The sequence below is a fragment of the Sinocyclocheilus grahami genome, unplaced genomic scaffold (genome assembly GCF_001515645.1).
Source record: "Sinocyclocheilus grahami isolate Dianchi unplaced genomic scaffold, SAMN03320097.WGS_v1.1 scaffold711.1, whole genome shotgun sequence".
NCBI lineage: Eukaryota > Metazoa > Chordata > Actinopteri > Cypriniformes > Cyprinidae > Sinocyclocheilus > Sinocyclocheilus grahami.
Window position 1 is genome coordinate 539,269 of NW_015505890.1, and position 24,258 is coordinate 563,526.

The 24,258-nt window shown below is 38.6% G+C and overlaps 3 protein-coding genes across 3 annotated transcripts in view; 2 read left to right on the forward strand and 1 right to left on the reverse strand.

The window, feature by feature from the left end:
- LOC107560129 (GRAM domain-containing protein 1B-like) overlaps positions 1-5,839 on the forward strand; it is a 39,486-nt gene extending 33,647 nt beyond the window's left edge. Inside the window, exons 12-20 of the mRNA XM_016244212.1 lie at positions 114-232; positions 320-462; positions 557-660; positions 1,804-2,004; positions 2,098-2,188; positions 2,319-2,330; positions 3,601-3,708; positions 4,455-4,578; positions 4,660-5,839. Coding sequence (XP_016099698.1) covers positions 114-232; positions 320-462; positions 557-660; positions 1,804-2,004; positions 2,098-2,188; positions 2,319-2,330; positions 3,601-3,708; positions 4,455-4,578; positions 4,660-4,749 — 992 coding nt within the window. The 3' untranslated portion in view covers positions 4,750-5,839. The remainder of the gene's footprint in view (positions 1-113; positions 233-319; positions 463-556; positions 661-1,803; positions 2,005-2,097; positions 2,189-2,318; positions 2,331-3,600; positions 3,709-4,454; positions 4,579-4,659) is intronic.
- Positions 4,848-16,938, forward strand: LOC107560130 (dapper homolog 3-like). The gene is made up of 5 exons (XM_016244213.1): positions 4,848-5,060; positions 9,761-9,811; positions 13,567-13,702; positions 13,987-14,079; positions 14,907-16,938. Exons 1-5 carry the CDS (start codon positions 4,848-4,850, stop codon positions 16,220-16,222), a joined length of 1,809 nt encoding a protein of 602 aa, XP_016099699.1. The 3' UTR covers positions 16,223-16,938.
- Positions 16,939-20,013: 3,075 nt separating this feature from the next.
- LOC107560134 (C5a anaphylatoxin chemotactic receptor 1-like) lies at positions 20,014-23,955 on the reverse strand. Its single transcript, XM_016244217.1, has 2 exons — positions 23,290-23,955; positions 20,014-22,848 (listed from the first exon to the last, which is right to left on the reverse strand). The coding sequence occupies exon 2, from the start codon at positions 22,841-22,843 to the stop codon at positions 21,773-21,775; it is 1,071 nt and encodes a 356-aa protein (XP_016099703.1). The 5' UTR covers positions 22,844-22,848; positions 23,290-23,955; the 3' UTR covers positions 20,014-21,772.
- Positions 23,956-24,258: the final 303 nt, after the last annotated feature.

The following is a 24,258-nucleotide window of genomic DNA, read 5'->3' on the forward strand; positions in this document are numbered from 1 at the left end:
ATATATATATATATATATAAAGCATTGTTTTTTTTCTCATATATCAAAAATGTTTGTTATGGTTTTAGTTTTAGTTAACTATAATAACTGTGGTTCTGCACATCTTTTCACAGATGTGGTGTATCAGCCTTGGAAGAAGGAAGATGCTGGAAATCAGACCAGGGCCATCGTGTACACAATTTCCCTGACCAACCCACTGGCTCCTAAAACAGCTACAGTTACTGAGACGCAGGTGAGACTGACTTCTCCTCAGTACTGTTTTGTGTGTGTGTGTGTGTTTTAATATTAATATTTTCAATGCAATTTCTCTCTGAACTAGACTCTGTATAAGGCCAGCCAGGAGAGTGAGTGCTATATCATCGATGCTGAAGTCATCACTCATGACGTTCCGTACCACGACTACTTCTACACCCTAAACCGCTACATGCTGACGCGCGTGGCCAAGAACAAGTGTAGACTGAGGTACGGGTGAACAAGACATTCGTTTTTTTATGGTCAAAGCCAAACAAAGAGAGGCAGGTGTGACTGACAATAATGTGATTCATTCGGCCTTCAGGGTTTCTACAGAGTTGAGGTACAGGAAACAGCCATGGGCGCTGGTGAAGGGCTTCATTGAGAAGAACTTCTGGAGTGGGCTAGATGAGAACTTCAAAAGCCTCGGTTAGACACAATTTCACATCCGCCCAAAACCACCTTGAGCCCCAGCTTCAACTTTCTTTAGCCCCAGCCTCAACCAACTAAAAATCCATCCACAACACTATTGAGCTTCACCTACAACAATATTAAGTCCCACCCACAACAATGAGCTCCATCCAAAACAACATTTAACCCCACCCATAATAATATTGGGTCCCGCCCCCAACAACATTGAGCTCCATCCACAATAAGATTCCCACCCACGACAAATTTCAAACCCCACTCACAACAATATCAGGCCCCACCCACAACCATCTTGTGCACCAACTACAACTTTCTTCCGCTTCACTCCACATTTTCCTGCAATCACTCCATCCACAACAATATTGAGCAGCACCCACAACAAAATTGAGAAACATTGAGCTCCGCCCACACCAATATCAATTCCCATTCACAATATCGAGCTGCAAGCACAATATTAAACTCCATACACAACATTAAGCCCCACCTTCAACAAAATTGAAATTTGCCCATAACATTATCAAGTCCCAGCCTCAACAGTATTGTGCTCCGCCCACAACTACATTCAGCCCCACCCACAACAATAATGAGCCCCACCAAATACAACATTTAACCCCACCGACAACATTATTGGGTCCCTCCTACTACAACACCGCCCTCAATCCACAACAATATCGATTCCCACCTACAACAAATTTCAAGCCCCATTCACAACAGTATCAGGCCCCTCCCACAACCATCTTGACCTCTCCCCACAACTGTTTGCCATTTCACTTTCCAGCAATCACTCCAACCATAACAATATCAGGCCCCACCCACAAAAAATGGAGCTCTACCTATAACAAAATTTTAACTCCACCCATAACAATATCAAATCCCGTCCACAATATTGAGCTGCAAGCACAAAATTAAACTTCACCCTCAGTATTGAGCTCCACTCACAATATTATCAGGTCCCACTCTCAACAATATTGAGCTCCACACACAACAACATCGGGCAATATCACAACTTTCTTCCACTTCACTCCACATTTTACATTAAATTACTTGTTCTGTTGTGCAGAAAGTTTTGTGGTCACCACTTAAAATTAATACCAGAATAAATCAGTATTTAGTACCAGTAAACAAGTGTTGCTGTTTTGTCAGAACTGGAGTTAGGAAAGATAGAGGACGCTCTAATGGAAAGCCACAGACTGTCTCCTAATGCTAAAGCAGTCAAGAACTCCAGCCTAAGGCGGAGAAAAAGACCCCCCGCCCACCTGCGCACAGCCCATCTAGATGAGACCCTCAGTCCTGTGACCACACCAACAGACGAGGAGGTCATCCACCGCATCAAACACGTGGCAGGTGAGTTCATGCACATCCAAATATTATCAGACACAAAAGATATTAGGTTTAAATTTATAGGACTGGTTGCATTTTCATGTACTCCACCCACAGGTTCCACTCAGACAAGACACATTCCTGAGCACACGCCAGGGGGCGGGATTTTCTGCAACCTCTCTAAACCACTACTCATCATCAGCTTTGTGTAAGTAGTACTTCAGTATTTTCTATACTCTTTTAATTAATACTAATATAGTTTTGCGTACTTTTTTTAATATTTGTATAAATATTTCTGTTTCTTTTTTTTTGGTTTTGCCTCTTGTGGTTGGCCTTAGGATCTGTATAAGGTACATTCCTTTACTGATTTCAATTCAGAACTGATATCCATTCAGAAAATCCCATCTCTATCCTGTCATTCTAGTCCATTTTCCACACTGAGCGCGAGCGCGTGAGGCAAATCGCTGACGAACGGTGCTTTCACACCGAACGCGAAGCGAATGTTCGCCTTCTGCTAATTCACGCCTGCACGCTAGGTGGCGCCGAACAACAATGCATTTTTCCATATGTATCTCGTAAATGGATTTAACATCATCGGCTGCTCAATATACAGCATTAAATTCAGATAAACAAAGTTTGGTTCTACCCCAGAAACACAAACGATCTATAATGCTTACAAGAATAGGCTACATCCTAAAATATAATTAGAAGTACAATTAGCATCAAGCTACACTTGAAAATGTATGTAATTAGTAATGTATTCGCTTACCCACTTTAAACCATCATTGAGTGCTTGTAATAACTTCCGATTGTGATCTATAGTTGATTTTGATTAATAAGCAGACACATGCACTCTTTGTATGTTTAATAACGCTACACTGCTAATATCTGTCATAAACATCCTTTATTGCTATAAAAATACCATGAGCTGCATACAAAACACATGCAGAAAATATATTGTCATAATCATGTCTATTTGCTTTCATATTTCATGTGTAGAAAAAGAGTGAATGCACTCTGACTCATAACACTCGCGCATGTGGAAGAAAACGGATGATTACATAATTCAGTGGACAAATAATATAAATGTTATTCTGTATAAAGAACATGTGAGAATAAATCTGTTCTCAAATACCAACGTTAACAAGAACGTTAACTCTTCTCTTATCCGGGATACTCTTCTTCGATGTTTGTTTACACTGGTTTTCGAAACAGCGCCACTACTCTCAGCCTTTTGAGCAACAGCAGCTGCTCCAGTCACGTGATCCTAGCTCAAATCTTATTGGATGGCCCGTGATTTCGCTTTGCAAAACTGTCATCGCGTCCGATATTCGTTTCGCTTTTTCGCGCTCAGTGTGGAAAGGCCTTTATGCTGCACTTCATTCAATATGACAAGTCTGAATTTCCAAATCCTGTTTGAAAAAAGTGTGTTTCTGTGGGAACAACAGTGGGAATATCTCATATTTGATTTTGACTGGAATGCAGCAAAAGTGTCTGTTCTGATCAGTGTCTGATCATGTTCACTCTACTCATCACAAATCCAGCGTTTGTCTTTTTTTTTCACTGAATTTGTCCATGTGCTTTATTTTTTAATGTGTCTTGGTTGTTGTCCCTCTGCAGTCTGGTGCTACTGGTGTTTTTGAATGTGATGCTGTTCTACAAACTCTGGATGCTGGAGTATTCTGCACAAAGCCTCACCAGCTGGCAGGGCTTACGCCTACATGAAAGGTACAACACATACGACAACTGCTTCACACCTACAACAATATTGAGCCAAGACCCACCCAGGATGGTATTAAACTCCACCCACAGCAATATCACACCCAGAACACAATTGAGCCTCACCCACATTTGTGATCTCCTTCCACAACACCAAGACCCACCACAATTATATTGACCTCCACCAGCTTCACCCACAAAGCCAAGCCACATCCACAACAATATTGAGCCACGCCCATAATTATGAGCTCCTCCCACATCACCAAGACCCACCCACAATGGAATTGAGCTCCACCGACAACAATGTCAAATCACACCTACAACAATATTGAGTCATGACCATAGTTATGAGTTCCTCCCACAACACCAATACCCACCCACAATAATATTATGTCGAGTCACAACAATATTGAGCCACACCTCCCACGACATCAAGACACACTCATTATGTGGTTCGACTAGGTGAGTTCGACTTGAAGTGGTAATTGAGGTCTATCAAACCCCACCCACAATATTATTAAACTCCACCTACAACAATACCAAGCCACACCCACAACAATACTGAGTCATGCCCACACAAATTTAGAATCACACAAGTCACACCCACAGTTGTGAGCTCCTCCCACAACATCACAAGCACAAGTTTGGACTGCACTCGACCCTGCTGAAATTTAAGTGTCTATACATTCCTAAACTCGCTTGACAGACCTGTGTAGATCACTGAGTAGTGGTGTTTTTGTTACCATGGGGTTTAGCAGTAAACTGCCGCAGACACAGATGGAATGGGCACAGCTCCTGGAGTCCCAGCAGCGCTACCATGACGCTGAGCTGCAGAAATGGAGAGAAATCATTAAATCTTCAGTACTGTTATTGGATCAGGTATAAAATATGTTTGCACACACGCTGAAGCGATTTGATTGAGCTTGATTGTAAAATGACCGCATCTGTGTCTTCACATAGATGAAGGATTCCTTACTGAGCCTACAGAAAGGTGTGGGTCTACGAGATTACAACTCAGACTCGGACGAGAAGAGGAGTCGATATTACTGACACTTACCCTCCAGGCCACCAGGGTGCGCTGTGCAATGTAGAGCCACTTATGAGAACGAAAGGCAAAAAACAAAGGGCCCAAATGTGCATGTATGACTATGCATACTAAACAAAAGAGACACTTGATAGAGACCAGAAGAAGAAGAGATGGACCAGAAACTGCCATCGGCCAATCCAAGTGGACAGCAAGCCCACAGGAAGTGGGGCCATATCTGTCCCATGGAATTGTGGGACGGCTAGAGTCCGAATGGGCTCACCGCTGTTCCAGCTTTCTTTCAGGTTCTCTTTCTGAGGATGTTACTGTTTGCAAAGTAACGGAACGGACCTGAGGAAGAAAATGAAGAGCATGCTTTTTATTTGTTTTAGCCCTCCTTTCTTTTGAAGTGTTTTTATTGGTACAAGGAATGAGGAAAATGATCTTTTAGCTTGCTTTTGACCTGTAACGGCAGAGCTGCCCTGTCCCTTTTCCCACTTGTGAGAGTTTTGCACAGAAAGCATTATGAAATCTAGTTCACTCATGCTCTACAGTAGTATCAAGGCTGGTTTCCTTGATAATTCTGCGAAAATTATTAAGAAAGTTAAAACTAGTTTCCGCAAAAAGGGCCACTTGCGCTAAAAACAGAGACCTTAAATTTCTCAAATTTAAGCTAAAGAGTTTTTGCGCCAGAGAAAAACTGAAAAGGGACACCGCAGCCAGAAAGATGGATAAACATTGTTCGTTTTTTGATTACTAAACTGTGATATCTCCTGCTTTATTTGAAGATATATATGAATATGTTTGAAATATATACTTTATTCAAGATTTAATATATATTTCAATATATAGAGAGAGGTCATTGTAGATATTTATTGTTAATTTATGTACATAGAACACTTATCAAAGCTCTAGAAGGAAAGAGTTTATAATTATTAAACTGCGTTTTATTCAGTGACACGCACAAGCACGTTTGAGACGTGTCCGTGTGAGCATGTGCGTGTGTGTGTCGTAAGTTGATCTGTCTATTTTGATGAATGTAAGAATGTCCGTGTGATGTTTTAAATCATTCCACTTGTACGTCTTGTGTCTTCCCTCCCGGCACATGAAGCCAAACTGCCTTTTTCTTGCCCAGCAGCTCAGTCCACTGGGCATCTGTTTACACATCCGCCTGGCTTCAGAAACCGAGCGGTCAGAAAATGACCATCCAGCTCGGCCAAGAACCCACACACGCATGCTTTCTCTGCTGTGGCAGCATTCCTGTTTTTTATTTAGCATGAGGTGAGAGTCTGGACCAGGAAGCACTGCAGGAAACGGCACTGGACACACTTCACGTTTTAATTGAACCGATAGCCCATTTGTTGTCATTTTTAAATCAGTCAAATAAAAGGAAAGTTATGTGAGGTGGTAATGACATTTTTTTTTTTACAGAGCACAAGTGCTCTAGCCTATAAACCAAATATAGTATTTATACTAGATGGTAGAATTTATTTATATATAACATAAAATGCAACGATTCCCTTTTTATGCAGACAGAGGACAATGTAAAAAAAATCTCATGTGAGACGACATGAAGAGAAGCGGCACTTTACATTCAGGCATTGTAGGACAAAGTCTGATATATGAAATATATGTTTGCTGGCAGAATATATGTGACCCTGCAGCACAAAAGCAGTCTTAAGTCGCTGGGGTATATTTGTAGCAATAGCCTAAAATACATTGTATGGGTCAAAATTATTGTTTTTTTTGTGCCAAAAATCGTTTAAGTAAAGATCATGTTCCATGAAGATATTTTGTAAATTTCCTACTGTAAATATATCAAAACGTAATTTTTGATTAGTAATATGCATTGCTAAGAACTTCATTTGGACAACTTTAAAGATGATTTTCTCAATATTTAGATTTGTTTGCACCCTCAGATTCCAGATTTTCAAATAGTTGTATCTCAGGCACATATTGTCCTATCTTAACAAACCATACATCAATGGAAAGCTTATCTATTCAACTTTCATGTGATGTATAAATCTCAATTTAGAAAAATTGACCCTTATGACTGGTTTTGTTGTCCAGGGTCACATATGATAATATTCCAGCTACAAACCCCATGGTATTGTATTGAATGTATGCCCCCCCTCCCCAGCCGAAAGAAAGGAATCTGTTGTAATGTCATTTGAATCGTAATTTGTGTTCCACAGGCCAGCACTTTGGAATCTGATGGGAGTTTTTGGGTTGGATCTTTAGAATCCATCTTAAGTGTTGCTCTGTGCAGTGTTTGAAGCCGGCATTTTATTCCAGGATGCAGTTCTTAAGTTTGACAGTTTCTCCTACTAGTTTCTTCACTGTTAAACAAAAAACTTCAGTTGTAAGACATTTATTTTGGCATTAGAGTGCATCTGTATAGGTTGTTGGGTGTGTATTCTGCAATATGGATTTGATTGATCTTTTTTTCATTATGTGCGTTTTTAGAAAAGAAGAATTGCACTTGGTTTGGTATTTTAGAACTGAAAGTGAAATCACTGTCACAATCATGGTCACCGTACTGTATGTGTGTAAGTGTGTGAAATTGTGTTTAAATTAGTTTTCTTTGTGGACCACCCATTTTCTTCGGCTACACTAGTAAGCTTTACTGACTCCACCTGAGCAAAAAAATGATAATTAACCCTCAGCCTGATTGTTTTGCTCATATGCAGTTACTTCTTGTGATGTATCTGACCAAAGATTTGAGTTTGCATTGTGCAACTGAGAAAAGTGGTGCCGTTATTAGAGATTTGGCTTTTGAAGTTATGTAGAGCATTTGTGATCAAGTATTCAGACAAGACACACTGCTCTAAATTCTATTTCAGATGTTCATATCACATGCATTAGACTGTGCTATGGGATTTTAGTGTGCACTGATGTTCCACTTCCACTGTACTGTACCTGTGCTGTAGTTCCACGAACTGTATCCAGCAACAAACTGTCTCACAAATCAACTGTTTTATTTTCCTGAAACTGTACTGATTGATTTCTGTTGATGTCCATTTATGACACCCCATAACTTAACTGGTGTAGCAGTAACTTACTGTATTTTTTCCTCTTCTTTTTAGAGTTTTTATCTCTAGGCCAGGCTGATTTGTACATGTTTCCATATGCAGTGCAGTGTTCACTGAAATGGGAAGCAGAACTGTGCTGTGCACAGTTTTTCATTTTTCCAACAAATGTGTCTAATAGAGACTCTGATTCAGTGACTCTGATCTATGTGAAGTAGACAGATTACAAATAATAAGATGAAGAAGAATAAAACAACACTGGGAATATACTTTGTGATTTTTATTATCTTAAGTTTCTAGAATGCTTTACCATGGATACCATAGAGAAATATTACATTTGTTTCCTCAAATACACAAGTTACAATGATTCCACAGTATGCTAATATCGCAGGCAATTGCATTATGCTTTTGGGAGTTTGCCCGAACTCATTAAAAATAAATCTCTATATTTGCAATACAACAGAGAACTATCACGCTATCATGGTGCACTCTCATGTCTAGCCAGCAGATAGAGACATAACCCAGTTCTTTCATTACGTAATCGCCAGATGCATGAATGCGACATGCTCACTGATGTTTAAAACTCCCTCCAGCCTTTCTCTTTAAGGAGGTGTGGGTATTTGAAAAGTTTAGAAAGGACGAGGAATTTGTTCAAGTCATGTGGAAGAGCGCACAACAACAAGAAGCGTGTTACTTTTTGGTGTTGCATAATTGGCACGTGAAAACTGCAGTGTGCCGTTATATATTTTATAGCACCAATATGCCGTTATAATCCCATTAACGCAAGCATAATTAAAGGCAATTTCTTTTCACAGCAAGTGCATGCTTTTTGACAGCTGTGATTGATGTGCGCTTGGAAAAAGGGGCGGGGTCTGCAGACTTAGGCTATCCATTGTTCGTTTCGCGTGGATTTGCCAATTCTACTTTATCTAACGAAATATCAAGCCTTTCATTTCTTTAGCTAAATTTTTTATTATCGTTATTAGTCTATAATTATATTATATTATATTATATTATATTATATTATATTATGTTATGTTATGTTATGTTATATTATATTATATTATATTATATGTGACCCTGAACCACAAAAGCAGTCATAAGTAGCATGGGTATTTTTTTATCAATAGCCAAAAATACATTGTATGGGTCAAAATGATCGATTTTTCTTTTATGCCAAAAATCATTAGGATATTAGTAAAGATCATGTTCCATGAACATATTTTGTAAATTTCTTACCGTAAATAAATTTAAAATGAATTAAATTATTAAATATATCAAAACATAATTTTTGATTAGTAATATGCATTGCTAAGAACTTCATTTGGACAACTTTAAAGGCTGTTTTCTCAATATTTAGATTTTTTTAGCACCCTCAGATTCCAGATTTTCAAATAGCTAGTTGTATCTCGGCCAAATATTGTCCTATCACACCTTATATCAATGGAAAGATTATTTATTTAGCTTTCAGATGATGTATAAAAAAAATGGACCGTATGACTCGTTTTCTGGTCCAGGGTCACATAGTACATGTAAAAAAATGACCGTGAAATTAACTGTAAAAGACTGTAAAAATGCTACAGTAAAAACCTGTTAAATGGTTAACGGTAAATTCCCCTACTCTATACGGTGGATACATTACATGTAATTTTACGGTAGTATACCGTTTTTTGAAGTTAAAAAGACGTATAATTTACTGTGAATAACTGTAAATTGACATTCCCAGAATTCCCTGCGTTACATTTCTTTACAGTGTAGGCTATATTATATTACATTACTGTTGTAGTTTAATTGTTATTACAGTTATAGCTTTAAAAAAATCTTGTATTTCGCTGATGAACACTGATATTTATATTTTCTTTATTATTATTTTTTAACTCTGTATTCCGTGTTCGTAAGTAGCTGGGGAGGCATAGTGTTTATCAAAGTAATACAGTATTTATAAACTAACAGAGCGCATAGTCCCTCCTGTGCTTTCATTACCTGTCCATCAGTATGTGTGCCTCAGGGTCGGGACCTCACTCTAACTCAGTTTTCCATAAAGGCCCGTGAAAAGGCGGTGAGAGAAATCAAATAAGCAGCAGTCTGTCTCTCCCCAGAGTTTCTCCCCCCATAGACGGATCAGACAAAAGGCGCATGGAGCGGAATATTAATGAGTCAGACTCTCGCGGGACGGGCGTGTGCGGGTGAGCTCGAGACGCATCACCCAAATGAGCTGTCAGCAGCTCGCGCTCTGCTCCAGTGGCCACCGGAAAACATTCTTCAATCTGCCGGCTGACGAGAGTTTCTCTCACCAAAGCGACATTCATTTAGCCTTTCACTCAGGTTCTGTTAGGGGTGGGAATCTTTAGGCATTTCGAGTTTGGTATCAATTCTAAAACCATTCTACTTTTTGTTTTAATGGATGAATGAATGAGATTACAGACTATGAATACCACATTTATTTTATCCATTTGCATTAAATGACATATAATTATTAGTACTTTATAAATAAATTGCAAATTCATTATAGCACGGTTCTTAAGAATGAATGAATTATAGATTCTAGAATCATTCAGAGTGTATTATATAAGGCCAAAGTTTCCCTGCTGTAGGCTCATGTTGCATGTGTGCTTCAGAAATGAATTAGTGCAGTTTAGTGATGTATTTTGTACTTTAGGAGTGTTAGACTGATGTGTGTGTGGTGATATAGTGGGGGCAGGGTGATGTGTGTGTGTGTGATGGGGGTGCTGGTTGTGTCACATTTTGGCACATTAAAGGCAAGGCGCTCACGGCAGCCAGATAATGAGAGTACACATGCAGCCTGATCTCCCTCAGGTCCTGTCTGTTTCTCTGATAATCAAATAGACTGCTGCCTTCTGCATGCTTTTGTGCATCAGGCCTTTGAGGGTGAGACACAGAAGCAGGTGATCCGTCACGCCATCTCCCGACAGTAAATCGTGAAGCTGCATCAAAGATCTCCAAGGGAACATGAGATGAGGTTGAGTCATAGACTTCACAGAGAATAGCCAATATTAGCTTTAAAATCATCACGACTGGATCATGTTTTCAGTGGGGTGTTTGCTTGTGGTCTTTGTTCACATCTGGCAGACCTGCTCCACTCTCGCTGTCCTCCTCTTCTGTTTTTCAGTTCTAAACTTGTCATTTTTCTCATGTGCTTGAGCGTTGACCTCAGCTAAACCACGTTGCCATGGTTTTATATGAGCCATTCTAAGAACAATTATAATGTTCTTTTAAGTCTTATTTTAGTCTTGAAAAATAGACATACTTCTGTGCTGATTTCAAAGGAAATGGTTTGTTGCAGGAATGTAGGGGAAAACACAAGAATCTGTCTCAAATCTCAGAAAAGTTTAACTTAGCTCTGATGCAGTCGTCCAATGTCCAAATAGAATTTCAGAAAGGCTTCTGCTTTTTGAATTCCAATTTGCTGTATTCCCACTTGATTGTACACTGACTCGGCTCTTTCCACATACTTAAAATGAACCTAATGCAGTCGCATTATCAAATGCTCTACTTTCTCTTGTGTGTAGGTGCCTTTAGGCCTACTAATAGATGGAAAATTGGATAAAAAAACATTAAAAGATGATAGACTTAATATCACAAACAGAATCAACGGTCATTACTTAGCACTGACTAAGGCAGTTTTATTCTAAACTTCATTTATTTGTTTGTTTGTTTAAACAATGCAACTGAAAAATAAAGTAAAATAAAATTAATTTTACACACTTAAAGGATCAGTTCAACCCTGTAAAGTCTGACATATGATATAATAGTAAAAAAAAATATTTATTTTATTTCAAAAAATCTTTTTAAATTAATTGAACTCTTATAAAAAAAAATCTTTAAAAAACATTTTACATTAAATTATGCTTTTTTGGCTTTTTATAAATGACAATATGGATTTCACACTCAAGGAGAGAAAAAAACAATTTTATTCAAAGACCTCATCTTTTTTTATGGCTAAAAAGTAAGATGAAATTTTGATAGCTTGTAATGTAAATTAATTTTACACACTTAAAGGATCAGTTCAACCCTGTAAAGTCTGACATATGATATAATAGTAAAAAAAATATTTATTTTATTTCAAAAAATCTTTTTAAATTAATTGAACTCTTATAAAAAAAAATCTTTAAAAAACATTTTACATTAAATTATGCTTTTTTGGCTTTTTATAAATGACAATATGGATTTCACACTCAAGGAGAGAAAAAAACAATTTTATTCAAAGACCTCATCTTTTTTTATGGCTAAAAAGTAAGATGAAATTTTGATAGCTTGTAATGTAAATCAAGTTTTTATAACGATATAACAGACTACTTACATAGAATGCATATAAATATTAGATGTCACTCCCAATAATATGTCTTAGTAAAATGATATTCAAATGCTTATTTATTTATTGAATTTTTTGATAGTTTTATTATAAAAGCTCTGTAGTTTTTTTTATTGTAGGGTGCACAACGTATAGGGTAATCCAATGCACTACAATGATGAGTGAGAGATGAACACATTAACATTCCTCAAAAGCCTTATGGATCATATTTGATGCTTTGATTTCAACCTGATTTTTCGTAGATGTAGAATCAAGTATACACCTTGGCAAGCCTCCATGTTACATAAACCCAAACTATTCCAAACATATCTTAAACATAACCTGACTCAACTGAAATTGTTGTAAATCCAATGAAAAATTGTATGCTGAATATGAAATGCATTAACTAAAATCGTTTCATTCTCGCCAGTCTGTTTCTCACATCTGTCTTGGATCCATGCACCCAGGCATTGGTTTTGCCATCATTATACCCTTTATTATGGAAAATAACAAGTAGAGAAAAACACTGAACTGTAAATAGAGAAAGCGGTTAAAATAATGAGCCAAACTAAACCACCTTTGCGTCATTCACCAGCAAAATATAACAAAAAAACCAAAATACACTCTGAGTGGTGATTCGGGGCAGGTGTAGAACATACTGTGATGCCTGGACAAAATCTGGACAAACTAAACCATGAACAAAACTAAAATAAACCCCAGACTCAGACGTCATTAAACACTGGTTGTCTTGCGACATGGTGCCAACCACAGTGTGTTTTGATAGTTAAATTATTAGCCGCTGAGAGCATGAAACTAGGTCCTGAAACAAAACCAGAAGCACAGGATCAAAAAATAGCATGTGCTACAGTATCTCTCCCATATTTGGTAAATTATTAATGTTCCAGGTTTGGTGCATTTGCCGTTGGCTTACATAACTACTGGCAGTGGTGCGCACAAGCACACACTACACGGGTTACATGCACACAAAAACACATGTGCTACATGCTTGAAGCCATCTTTCCAAGCCTCCTTATATCTGTTTGTTGTCACACAAAATCTGATTATTCTAATGTTAATGTACTACACGTCATTACTATTTTTCATTTATACAAGGAACCAGTTCATGGGGCTGTAAAAATCACTGATTTCCAACCTTTTACAAGCCCGTGTTTTATGCCGTGAGGGTGAAGAGGAGTAACGGCAATCTGGGGCAGACCCCTAAGTGTAAAATGTCCCATATTATGCTGATGCACGCTCGGCTAATGTAGTATGTTTATGCATGTATTTATATGCCCGTTATTGTATTTGTATTGTGTTATTGCATTCCTGTATCTCAGACAGTAACACGTTAGCGCTCCCAATTCCAAGCTTACAGGTTTGATTCTCAGGAAGTGCATGAACTGATCAAATGTATACCTTGATTGCAAAAGTGTCTGCCAAATGAATTAATTTAAATCTTTTCCAGTTGCCCTCAGTATTGACTGTTGTGTGGTACCCTGCAGAACCGACTCCAGGGCGCCCCCAGCCAGCTGATGCTGGCACTGCAACAGCAGCTCAGTGAGCTGAGGTTGGATGCAGGACTCACATGTGAGCAGTATACAGAGGAGGATTTGGACTGTCCCAGTGCTTCAAGCTCAGGTCTCCACCACTCTATGAATAATTTATAATTATACAGGCTGCTGTATTTTGTGTTATGTTCCTATTAAAGCTCTGATCTCTTTATCTGCTTCCAGCACCAACATAATCAGGATGATTCTGATCATTTACCAGTTTAGTCACAGATATATTGTGCACACCTAGTTATGCAATAGTAATAGTTGACAAATCAAGTATGGAAGCATACATCCAGATATTGTGGATAAAACAATGAAAGCTAATAAATGATAAATGGAAATAATTTTTCGATTTATCTTATCCCTCAGGGTTTTATGAGCAAAGTGAAAGTCTGTCTCCTCCACTGCGTTCCTGTTCCTCTCCAAACCTCAGTGTGTCCTGTCACAGGCCCAGATCTGTGGGTTAGTGTTTCCTTTAATCATATTTTACACCTAAACTCGTGGTCTTGATAATATATTTCTTACTCTGCAAAGTTCCGCTCCAACCCTGATCAAACACGGCTTAACCAGCTAATTAAGATCTTCAGGAGCACTTGATAATTACAGGGAGGTGTGCTGAAGCAGGGTTGGAACTGAACTCTGTAGGTAGGTAGATCTCCAGGAATAGGTTTGGGCACCACTGGCCTTAGCTGCCTTTTAAGGTCATGTCCACACGTACACGGGTATTTTTATAATACTTATAAAAAATTGTTTTTATAAGTATTATAAAAAAAAGTATTTATTTATATATAATTAAATTATATACTTTTTTTATAATATAAAAGTATTATAAAAAGGAGGTTTTCCTTCTTCCGTTTTAAAAAAAATCTCCGTCCACATGAAAACGCAAACGCATGCTATGAAGCACTGTCAAGAGCATGCCAAACCAACAGGTGGCGATATAATCTCAACCGTAAAGCCATGTTGGCCAATCAGAAGCCTGAAAAGGTTTCCAGTAGGCGGAGATAACAGCGCATGTTCCGACGTCACAAGCCAAACATTTTTTATTTTTTAATCTTCACCCTGGCAGGAGTTTTCAAAAATGTCCGTGAGGACGAACGGCCAAACCGTGTAGAAAAAGCTGCGGTTTTAAAAATAACCGCATTCATGTGGACAGGGCCTAAGAAAGGCTGTCCTTTGCAAGGGGATCATCATACTTGTACATCCTTGGTATCAGAAATTTTGAAAACCCCTGGTGTTAAGAAATAGTTTTATTTCTCATAAATCATTTATTTCTCACCTGCTGACAGATACCTACATGCTGGACTGGGAGGGTCATATGGAGCCCACAGTACATGCCACCATGCCCCGCTCATTTTCTGCCCCGTACCCCCCACTGGAGGGTATTGCCGAGGGAATAGAGGAGGAAGAAGAAGATGAACAAAGTCCTCAGTGGATTACAGATCAGATAGCCGATGAAAGCCTCACTTCTGATGCTGAGGCAGATCCTGTAGTGAAGATAGAAGACGGCCCAACAGAAGAAGACATCCAGCAGGCAATGCGTGTGGAGACGTACATCCTGGGACTCCTACAGCGACGACACCTCAGATCTACAGCAGAACTCAACTCTGATCCCGAACAGTGGCATGACTTACACACATACCCACCCAGTTACCCACAGCTTGACCAATCGGAATGGCAGGAATGGGCAACTCTCTCTGAGGTAGAGAATGAGCGTGAATCCCAAGATGGATATTACATGAACCTTCCCAGTGCCCAAGCTGAACCAACTTCCTTAAGCAGTGAGGAGCCAGAATCCTCCTTGGAGATGGATCAGTATGGAGTCGAAGAAGTCCACACCAGCAGCAACGACTCCCCTCGGCATCAACCGGTTTACATCGAACGCCGTCCCACAATGTCAGACACCATGAAACCCCACATTCACACCTGCTGCAATCACACCTGCGTACCTACGTTGTCGACTCCTGAGTCCCGTGAGCAACACCAGCCCACTCCATCCCAAAAGTGGGCCCTTCTTCGGTCCCTAGCCAGAAGGAGTCCAGAGGAAAGGTGGACAACTCTAGGAGAAAGACAAACCAAGTCGACCATCCGCTCTCGGTCAGAGGACAGTTGCGTCTCTCAAGGATGGACTGCCCAACCAGAGCACAAATACTATACGGTGGGACAGGACATGGGCAGGCATTATAGTGACGAATTTGATCCATCTAATCAGCGACTGTGGTGCTCCTCGGCAGACCTCAGTCAAGAAGAAGATGAGGGGATATTCAGAGAAGACATGCACGATTTCAGACTAAATCAGTTACCCACCAAACGCACTAGTGTTCAGTTCATGGAGCAGAACCAAGAGGCCACTACTGCAACGACTGAAGGGTCCGACTCCAGTCTGAGCGAGACTTTCTCTCCAGGAACCAGTTCGGTGTCCAGTGACTCAGATGAGAGCGGAGGGCTGGTCTGGCCTCAGCAACTGCCCCCTCGCTTGCCCTCATCCCCCTCTTCTTCGCAGAATCCCTCCAATGCTGTGGTCAAGATAAAAGCCTCGCATGCGCTCAAAAAGAAGATCATGCGATTTCGTTCAGGCTCCCTCAAACTCATGACCACGGTCTGAGTCTGGCCATGAACATCTCTGCCTATTTATACTTTAAAATTCATTTGAGAGCTTTATGTAATACTCTTACATTATATGTGGCGTACTGAATACTGATTCCGGGTCCAAGACTTTACTCCTGAATACTGAACCAACGGCTATTTATGAGTACTCATTTATAGCACGCCTTTAAGCTAAGCTTTTAAAAACTCACAGTGTACAATCTCCGGCCTCACAGAGTTATGGATACCAATATTTTAATTATTTAGAAGAAATGTTTGAGGTTAGGATCATGTTTTTTTGGTAGTTCTGCAGCACACTCTGGGTGTATATTAGCATCGTTTGTTGCTTGCTTTTGGGATCTGATAGAGCGTTTGGACTCGGAAACTGTGACGTGATGTCAGACTTAAACCAGATTTACACTTGTTTATAAGTCCAACCTCTGGGATTATTGTATATTTCTTCTTGTTAATAAAAGATTTGATGAGACGCAACGACAAGACGCAAACCCACTAAGCACACCAAACCCATTACAAGATTATATGGTTTTGTATTTAATAGGACTACTGTATGTGTTCATGGATTAGTTTGTCCAAAAATGAATATTTTGGCATCATTTACTCACCCTCATGTCGTTCCAAACCTGTATGACTTTCTTTTTGGAGCACAGAAGGATCACATTGTATTTTGTCCATACAACTTTGTCCAAAGTCAATGGTCACCAAAACTGTTTGATCACCAACATTCTTTAAAATATTTGTTCTGCATTAATCATAATGAAAGTCATACAGGTTTGGAATGACATGAAGGTGAGTAAATCACAGAATTTCATTTTTGGGTGAACTATCCCTTTAAGAATGACTGTGGGCCTGTAATGTTTATAAATCACTTTCTTCAGCTTCAAGTTCTACGGCATGCTCATAAATGTCTTATCTTTTCAACAATACTGCTGTATATTTTAGCTTTCCGCTACTAAATAAAGCCATTTTAAGATCATTGTTTTCTTGATTATAGACAAGACAATGAAATAGAGGAAGGAGGCAATGTGAGAAGAGAGAGGTAAACAAGATCAGGAAATGACCTCGAGCCAGGACTTGAACTCAGGTCACCTGAAGAGTGTGGCTCACAAGGCCGTTTTAACACTACGCTGCTAATGATGACGTCATGTTGTCCACTATGTAATGCAGGATGAGAATATTTTGCCTGCGAATATTTTCACTTTCAACTCGCAAACAGGAATAACTAGGAACTCAGAGCAATCTGCAGCATGAAGAGAAATATGTGTTCACCTGGAATTGATTCTCATTTGCTTAGCATTTTAAAGGGGCCATTTTCACAACTCATCTCACACACCCACATCACACACACGACAGGATGTGCCTGGGCTAATGGAGGCATCCTTATCAGTACTACGTACCACTTTGCCTGCCATGTCCCAGGTGTTGTCTCTAGTTTGCACATACGTTATCCATTCATAAGAATGAAGTCAGCTTGATGAATATTTTGTAGCATGTTTGTTAAAACGCATTTGTAGTGTACTGAAAATTTTTCAACATTGATAGTAATTGGTTAGTATTTATACTTTATGAACTTTGATATCACATAGCTTCTTTACTGGCGCCATCTAGTGCATTGGAGGACTTGGGATATTTCATTTTCTTGCTCAAACTCCCTTACCTGTGCTGTACAGTGGAAATACATTCCAGTGTGGAGTGTATTGAAATATGCCTTGCCTGAACATATTTTTTCACCTTGTCTGATTTCATGCTCACAGTGTATTTGAGAGATTTTCATGCGGTCTTTGAAATATGTTCCTGCTCATTGCATGTTGTAAATAAACTCTTATTCATAGTCGTCCATGGGTGTGATTTGAAGTGATGTAGCAAAAGCTGTTTTTATTGTTTATTTATTTATTTTATTTAATACATCGACTATACAGGACTTGACAGAAATGGTGTAACGATGGCATATTTGTTCCCCGTTTTTGAATGGAAAATACAATTATCCTAGACACGCCCAAGTTTTCGCCACTAGAGGTGACATTTTCAAACCAATAACAAAGTTTAAAAAAAAATACATGATCAGTTAATTAGGTGAACCAAGCAATCACTAAGCAAAGAAGTTAACAATCACTAAGCAAAGAAATTAAATATATAACCTAGTGGTGTTCTCCCTAGGTATCCCTATTTTCTGGGATTTTATCCATAACGATAATCAGATGATATTTGGCTGAGTGTGTCGCGCTGCAAGACTGCCGTGGACAGCTGCCTCCTAAAGTTTTGGATATTCTTCATATTCTGCATGGTTAGTTCACATCAGTGACAGAAATTAATCTTTTCCAACAAGTTTAAAGTGATTTTTACACTTTATGGGCATTTTTACCTTTATAAAGTCATTTTTTCTAGAAGTGTGCATTATATTTTACGTCAAATTCTTATATTTAATCAATAAATTGAATTAGAATAATAATACATTTTGGGCTGTTACTAAACAAATAAAATCATTATCAACAAAATTCATCTTTGCAATGCAGAGGAAACACAGAATCTGCATCTGAAGAGGCATTTAGATGTATTTACACATTGTTTAATGCAGGACATGAATGCATTTAAACTGCGGTTACAAATGCATAAATAATGTTTTGATATTTTAATCCTAAAACGTTGAATACTGATACTGAAATTATTTTTAAAAATGAAAAGGTACTTTATATGTGAAATTAAAACCGCCAGTAGGTGGCAGCAAGTCACTGTTAAGTGAGTCATTGCGATTGAACTGCATAATTTAAACGGTTGATTCATTCAGGAACGAAACACCATGGTGTTGCTCAGAGACGTAAAACAGTGCTGTGGCTGTTTGAAAAAAAAAATTGTTGGCGAAATAGAGCAAAAATAGGCTATATGGTGTCTAAAACGTAAGTTTATTAATATTAACTTTATTGAACTGTTGTATAAAATCAATATCACATTTTTGATTTTTGCGAAACAATGGCACACTTCGTGTGATATTTATCAACTATATGAAATTATATAAATATATTTTCTGCCCCCATATCTTGAATTTTGGGAGCATTCTAAATGCAATTTATTAGAATGAATCATGCAGTGAAAGAACACCCTCTAAATGAGCAGTCAGTTTAGCTTGCTAGCACTCATAACTCCTCTTACAATCTGTATGATAAATTCATCTCCTTTATCGTACGTACATCTGCACTTTTGTTGCTAATGATGAGGGAATTCCCGAGTTTCAGTCTAAACCAAATTCAGCGTTGACTAATCTGAACGCCTCTGATTGGTCACTGCATTCCTAAGCTCAACAGAATCGTGTGTGATTGGTTATTATGAGCAACTCTGTAAAACGCGTAAAAATAAAATACGATGTAACATGAGCAGGTCTAAATTTAATACAGCAATCGAATCTTTTCATTTAATTTTCATTTTCACTAGTTTCATGTTTCAAGTATTATAGTTTTATTGAACAACCAGGGACACCCGCCCCCAAAGTATATTTTTGGGGGTTATGGGGAGTTATAATGCTTATGCACTCTTAAAAATAAAGGTGCTTCACGATGCCATAGAAGAACCTTTTTGTCTAAATGGTTCCATAAAGAACCTTCAACATCTGAAGAACCTTTCTGTTTCACAAAAGGTTATTTGTGGCGAAAGAAGGTTCTTCAGATTATAAAAAGGTAAGAAAGAGATGGATCTTTAAAGAACCTTTGACTGAATGGTTCTTTGTGGAACCAAAAATGGTTCTTCTATGGCATCGCTTGAAGAACCTTTTGAAGCACCTTTATTTTTAAGAGTGTGGGCCATAAGTTTGCAATGATTTATGGTATTCATTATGAGTGTCCATAATAATGGATTATTTTGTAACAGTATATGAATTTGCCATTTTTTCTGTGATGATTTATGTCAGAAACAGAAAGTTAGGGTGGAATTTTTTAAGCAGCTACAGGTGAATATATACACATATAGCCTCGAAACTCACCCACATACACCAAAAGCCACATCTCACGGCTTGGAATCTCAGCACTAGCCTGCCAAATTTTAGTTTTAACACTCACTCTCTACTGGCCTCTACTAATGTAGAAAACACATTGAAAGTTTACGTTAATTGTTATGTGTGCACCTTTGATACAGTATGTTGTTAACATGTATTTCGGTGTGGCAGCCTACATTCACACTATGGCTTCCATAAGAGTGTAACTGCATTTTTGTCCGAATTTACAAATAGCCAAAATTATTTTCTGTGGTAATCAATAGTTGCATTTGTATCTATGTTGTATTTAATCCAGAACATTCTTTTAACAATAAAGCAAATCTGACTAGAAACAAAACAAATATTACAACATTTTAGTTATGTCAGTGATGAAAAAGGCTATAGGCTATGTGCCATATATCGCAAAATAGTGTTGATTAATTAAGAATGCAACAGGACATTTTAAAGTTTAAAATGAATACAAGGGATTACAGTAAATCACTACACAGAAATATCATATAGGGCCTAACCATATCATAAAGCATATGTACAAACGTAAATATTTAAAATGATTTTTAATTTGGCTGTAAATGGTTATTCATATTTTAATCCATTGAATTACATGATTACTAACGAATCAAAACTGTCACGGATGCGTCATTAGCCCAAATAATCCGTGTATAATCAGATCGATGGCTCAATCGGACTGAAAGGCCTTCATGTAAACATCTCCGTCGATCCGATTGAACTCGATCTGAATGAAATTTCGATCGGATTGAAATAATAAATCTAATAATGCAAATGCTTGAATGTGACTATTTTTTTGCGAGTGGTTACATTTAGCAGCCGTGACTGTTTTTTGTGTGCGAAATAATAATTCCAGCAGGAATACGCGAGGTCGTGTGAGGGCAACAAACCTTCCCCATGTTTTGCTCACGTGAATTCATGGCGTAGAGCAAGAAAACCTGCTTTGTCTGAAAGTGACATTTGTACGAGCGGTGCTTCTTACTTCTCTACACTATTGAAAAGAAACAATGGATCTTTTTTGTTCGCAAAATTTGCTGCAATTTCGCTAATGTGACCGCACCTTAATGCGCATGTTGACTTATGTGAAGGAGACTGAATAATTTCCCAATTGCGACATTCTTGCAGTGGCTTTCTCTGTTTCATGCCCTTAAAGTTTTGTTCGCAATAGGTGCAATGCGCATGTAAAGAATATGTGAATCGGACTGCAAGGTTTAGTGTTCATATAAACACAACTTCCAGAATCTGAATTCAAACTGGATCAATTATGATTGGTGAAAATTAGTGCATGTTAACATAGTGAACCGTGCACTGCTGTTTTTGATTAGCTATGACAGGAAATGGTTATATATTGGTTTGTTTGAAAGAATTGTGCGAGAATGTTACGGAGGTTTAAAAGAATATTGTTAATAGAACAATACTGGTGACTATGTTTGTACATCTTCATTGTGCAGCATGTCCACTAGTAAGCCATAAACTTAAAGAAAAACCTTTCTATAAACCTACAAATGATTCCCAAGGGTGGTATTTGAATTGGTTTTCGATCCACATCTCCACGCAAAGATTTCATAAGGGCTTCTCTCTGAACCCGTCTGTGGTTGATTTACTGTTTGCAGTCATGCTGATTCGATGGGACGGTGCCTCGGATGCGAAGTGAAGCACACTTCGCAGTGAGCTAATCAGACTTTCCTTAAAACCGCGGCCGAGACAGACATAGAGCAACGGGTTCAGGCAGCTGTTAATGTAAGCTAAGCAGAGCGTCAGCACGTGGGCTAGATGCAAGTTGGCTAGAACGTTATGGGATTGTTTTTGCATCATTAACAGCAGAATATCCACGATGTTCAAAGGAATCCAGCACAGGAAGAAGCTGAGCACCAATGCCAGGATGACACGTAGCGCCCGGGCCGACTTGTCGCTGCCTTTTTGCCCTCGGCCAGAGCTCGTCGTGAGGAAAACCTTCCAATGGCTGATGCAGATGATCAGGAAAGGCAGCAGAAAAGACAGAAAACAGCGGGTAAGGGTTACGGACCATGCATGACCCAAGTTACTGTATCTGCCTTCACACAATGTTTTAGTCTTGCTCACTTCATGTATCCCCATGTGAGCAAACTGAGGAGAACCAGCCAGGAGAGCGAGAATCCAGACGACCAAACAGACGCAGCGGGCCTGCCTCGTGTTCCTGTGGTTCTGGCACCACACCGGTTTGGTCACCAGTAGGAAACGGTCCAAGCTGATCACGACCAGGAGCAGAACGCTGCAGTACATCATCATGTAGAACAAACCGCTGAGTAATTTGCAACCCAACGCACCATAAGGCCAGTGCTGGTCCTGGGCAAGTGGCACCATGAGGAGAGGCAATGACAAGCAGCACAGCAGATCCGCGATGGCCAGATTCAGAAACCACTGCGCGTTCACAGAGTTCGGCATTCGAAACGCGGTCACCCACACCACCAGAGCGTTCCCCGGGACGCCCAACAGGAACACAATGAAGAAGCAGACCAGAACGATCCAGTGCCGGTAACCAATCCTGGACAGTGGCATTGCAGTGGGGAGCACAAAAGCTGTGCAGTTTTCAATCCCCTCACACCAGTCGGTCTCATTATAATCATCAGAAAAAATATAGTCACCTTCCTCCATTTCAGCTGTGAGACGAATAACAGAAAACGTGCAATGTTACTCAAAGCTAAAACCCTCAAAGCAGTGCCTAGTGGTTATTTGAGAGTCAAATCATGTTATTTGCTAAATAAATCTCATTTTAAAGAATCAAGCATTGCAACTTTATGATGCAATTGTGAGGACACATTTAAAACTGATCTTAAAAAGAACTCATTATTAAGACATTTCAAGGCGTTTCTTCAAATTTTTCCTCTTAAAAGTACATTTTGAATGAACAAATGAAAATTCTATTGTTAAGTCATTCTTTCATCTGTGGAACATGAAAAAAGTGTCCATATAATTAAATTTTTTTTTTTCAAATAGTTTCTCAGAAGAAAGATTTTTTTTTTATTATTCAGTTCAACACTACATAAATGAAACTCTAATCGTGTTAAAAATCAATGAAAATGAACAACAACAAAAAATACCTCTCAGAATTTCTGGTTGTGAAGTTGTGCCGATCTGCTACACCAGATGTGATTCAGCTCATCTATTTTTGCGACCCTTATAGCCAGGAAACGATTGCAAAGTGCTGTGTGCCAAGCCTTTACCTTAGCGATGTAGTAGAAGCACTGTTACACAATCTTTGATGCAGTCGTTGGTCTTTAAAACTTTTTTAAACTTAAAAAGTGTAATGGAAGACTCATTTGGAATTGGAACAGAGAAGAGAAGGATCATGTCGATCTATCTGAATCAGCAGATGTTGTTCTTCTTTTTTAGGGTCATATTATTGTGATGTGATTGGACAGAACTATTAGACAAGATTCTGAACTAAAAAAAAAAAATCAGTAGTGATAATACTCATTTGAGGAAAAACATTGTATGTACATATTGCAAAGACGAATGCTTCACAACAACTGAGTGACAAAGTTTTCTGTTTGGTATAAACATACACAATGCACTGTTTTATTCTACTCAGAGGTGCACTTAATGGTTAAAATGCAGATGAGCATGACAGAAATACAACACAAACTGACATGGGTAAAAGAAAAAAGGGACAAATACGGCACAAAATTAAACTTTTCTTTTAAAGCGTTGAAAGATATGTTCCAATACAACACATTTCAACTCCTCTGTAACATAACACTCTGCTACAGATGATATGTGGCGTCACTAAAATGCAAGTTTCCGTTATGCTCCTTCCCCTTTTTCGATGATTTCTTTGGATTTTTTTTTATTTTTAAGATTTGCATGATAAGGGGAATGTGAACATGCTGACTGGTTTAAATCCCAAAATGCAGAAACAAATTTTTGCATTCAAAAAACCTATGAAAGACTGTAATGACTTCATGAGCTACTATATTACAATGTATAATTTCATTTCAGTAAATTTCTTCACAAGTTGCTCTTTTTTTTTCTTCTAGTCTACGGAAAGTGTCAGCTTACTTGTGTGACCA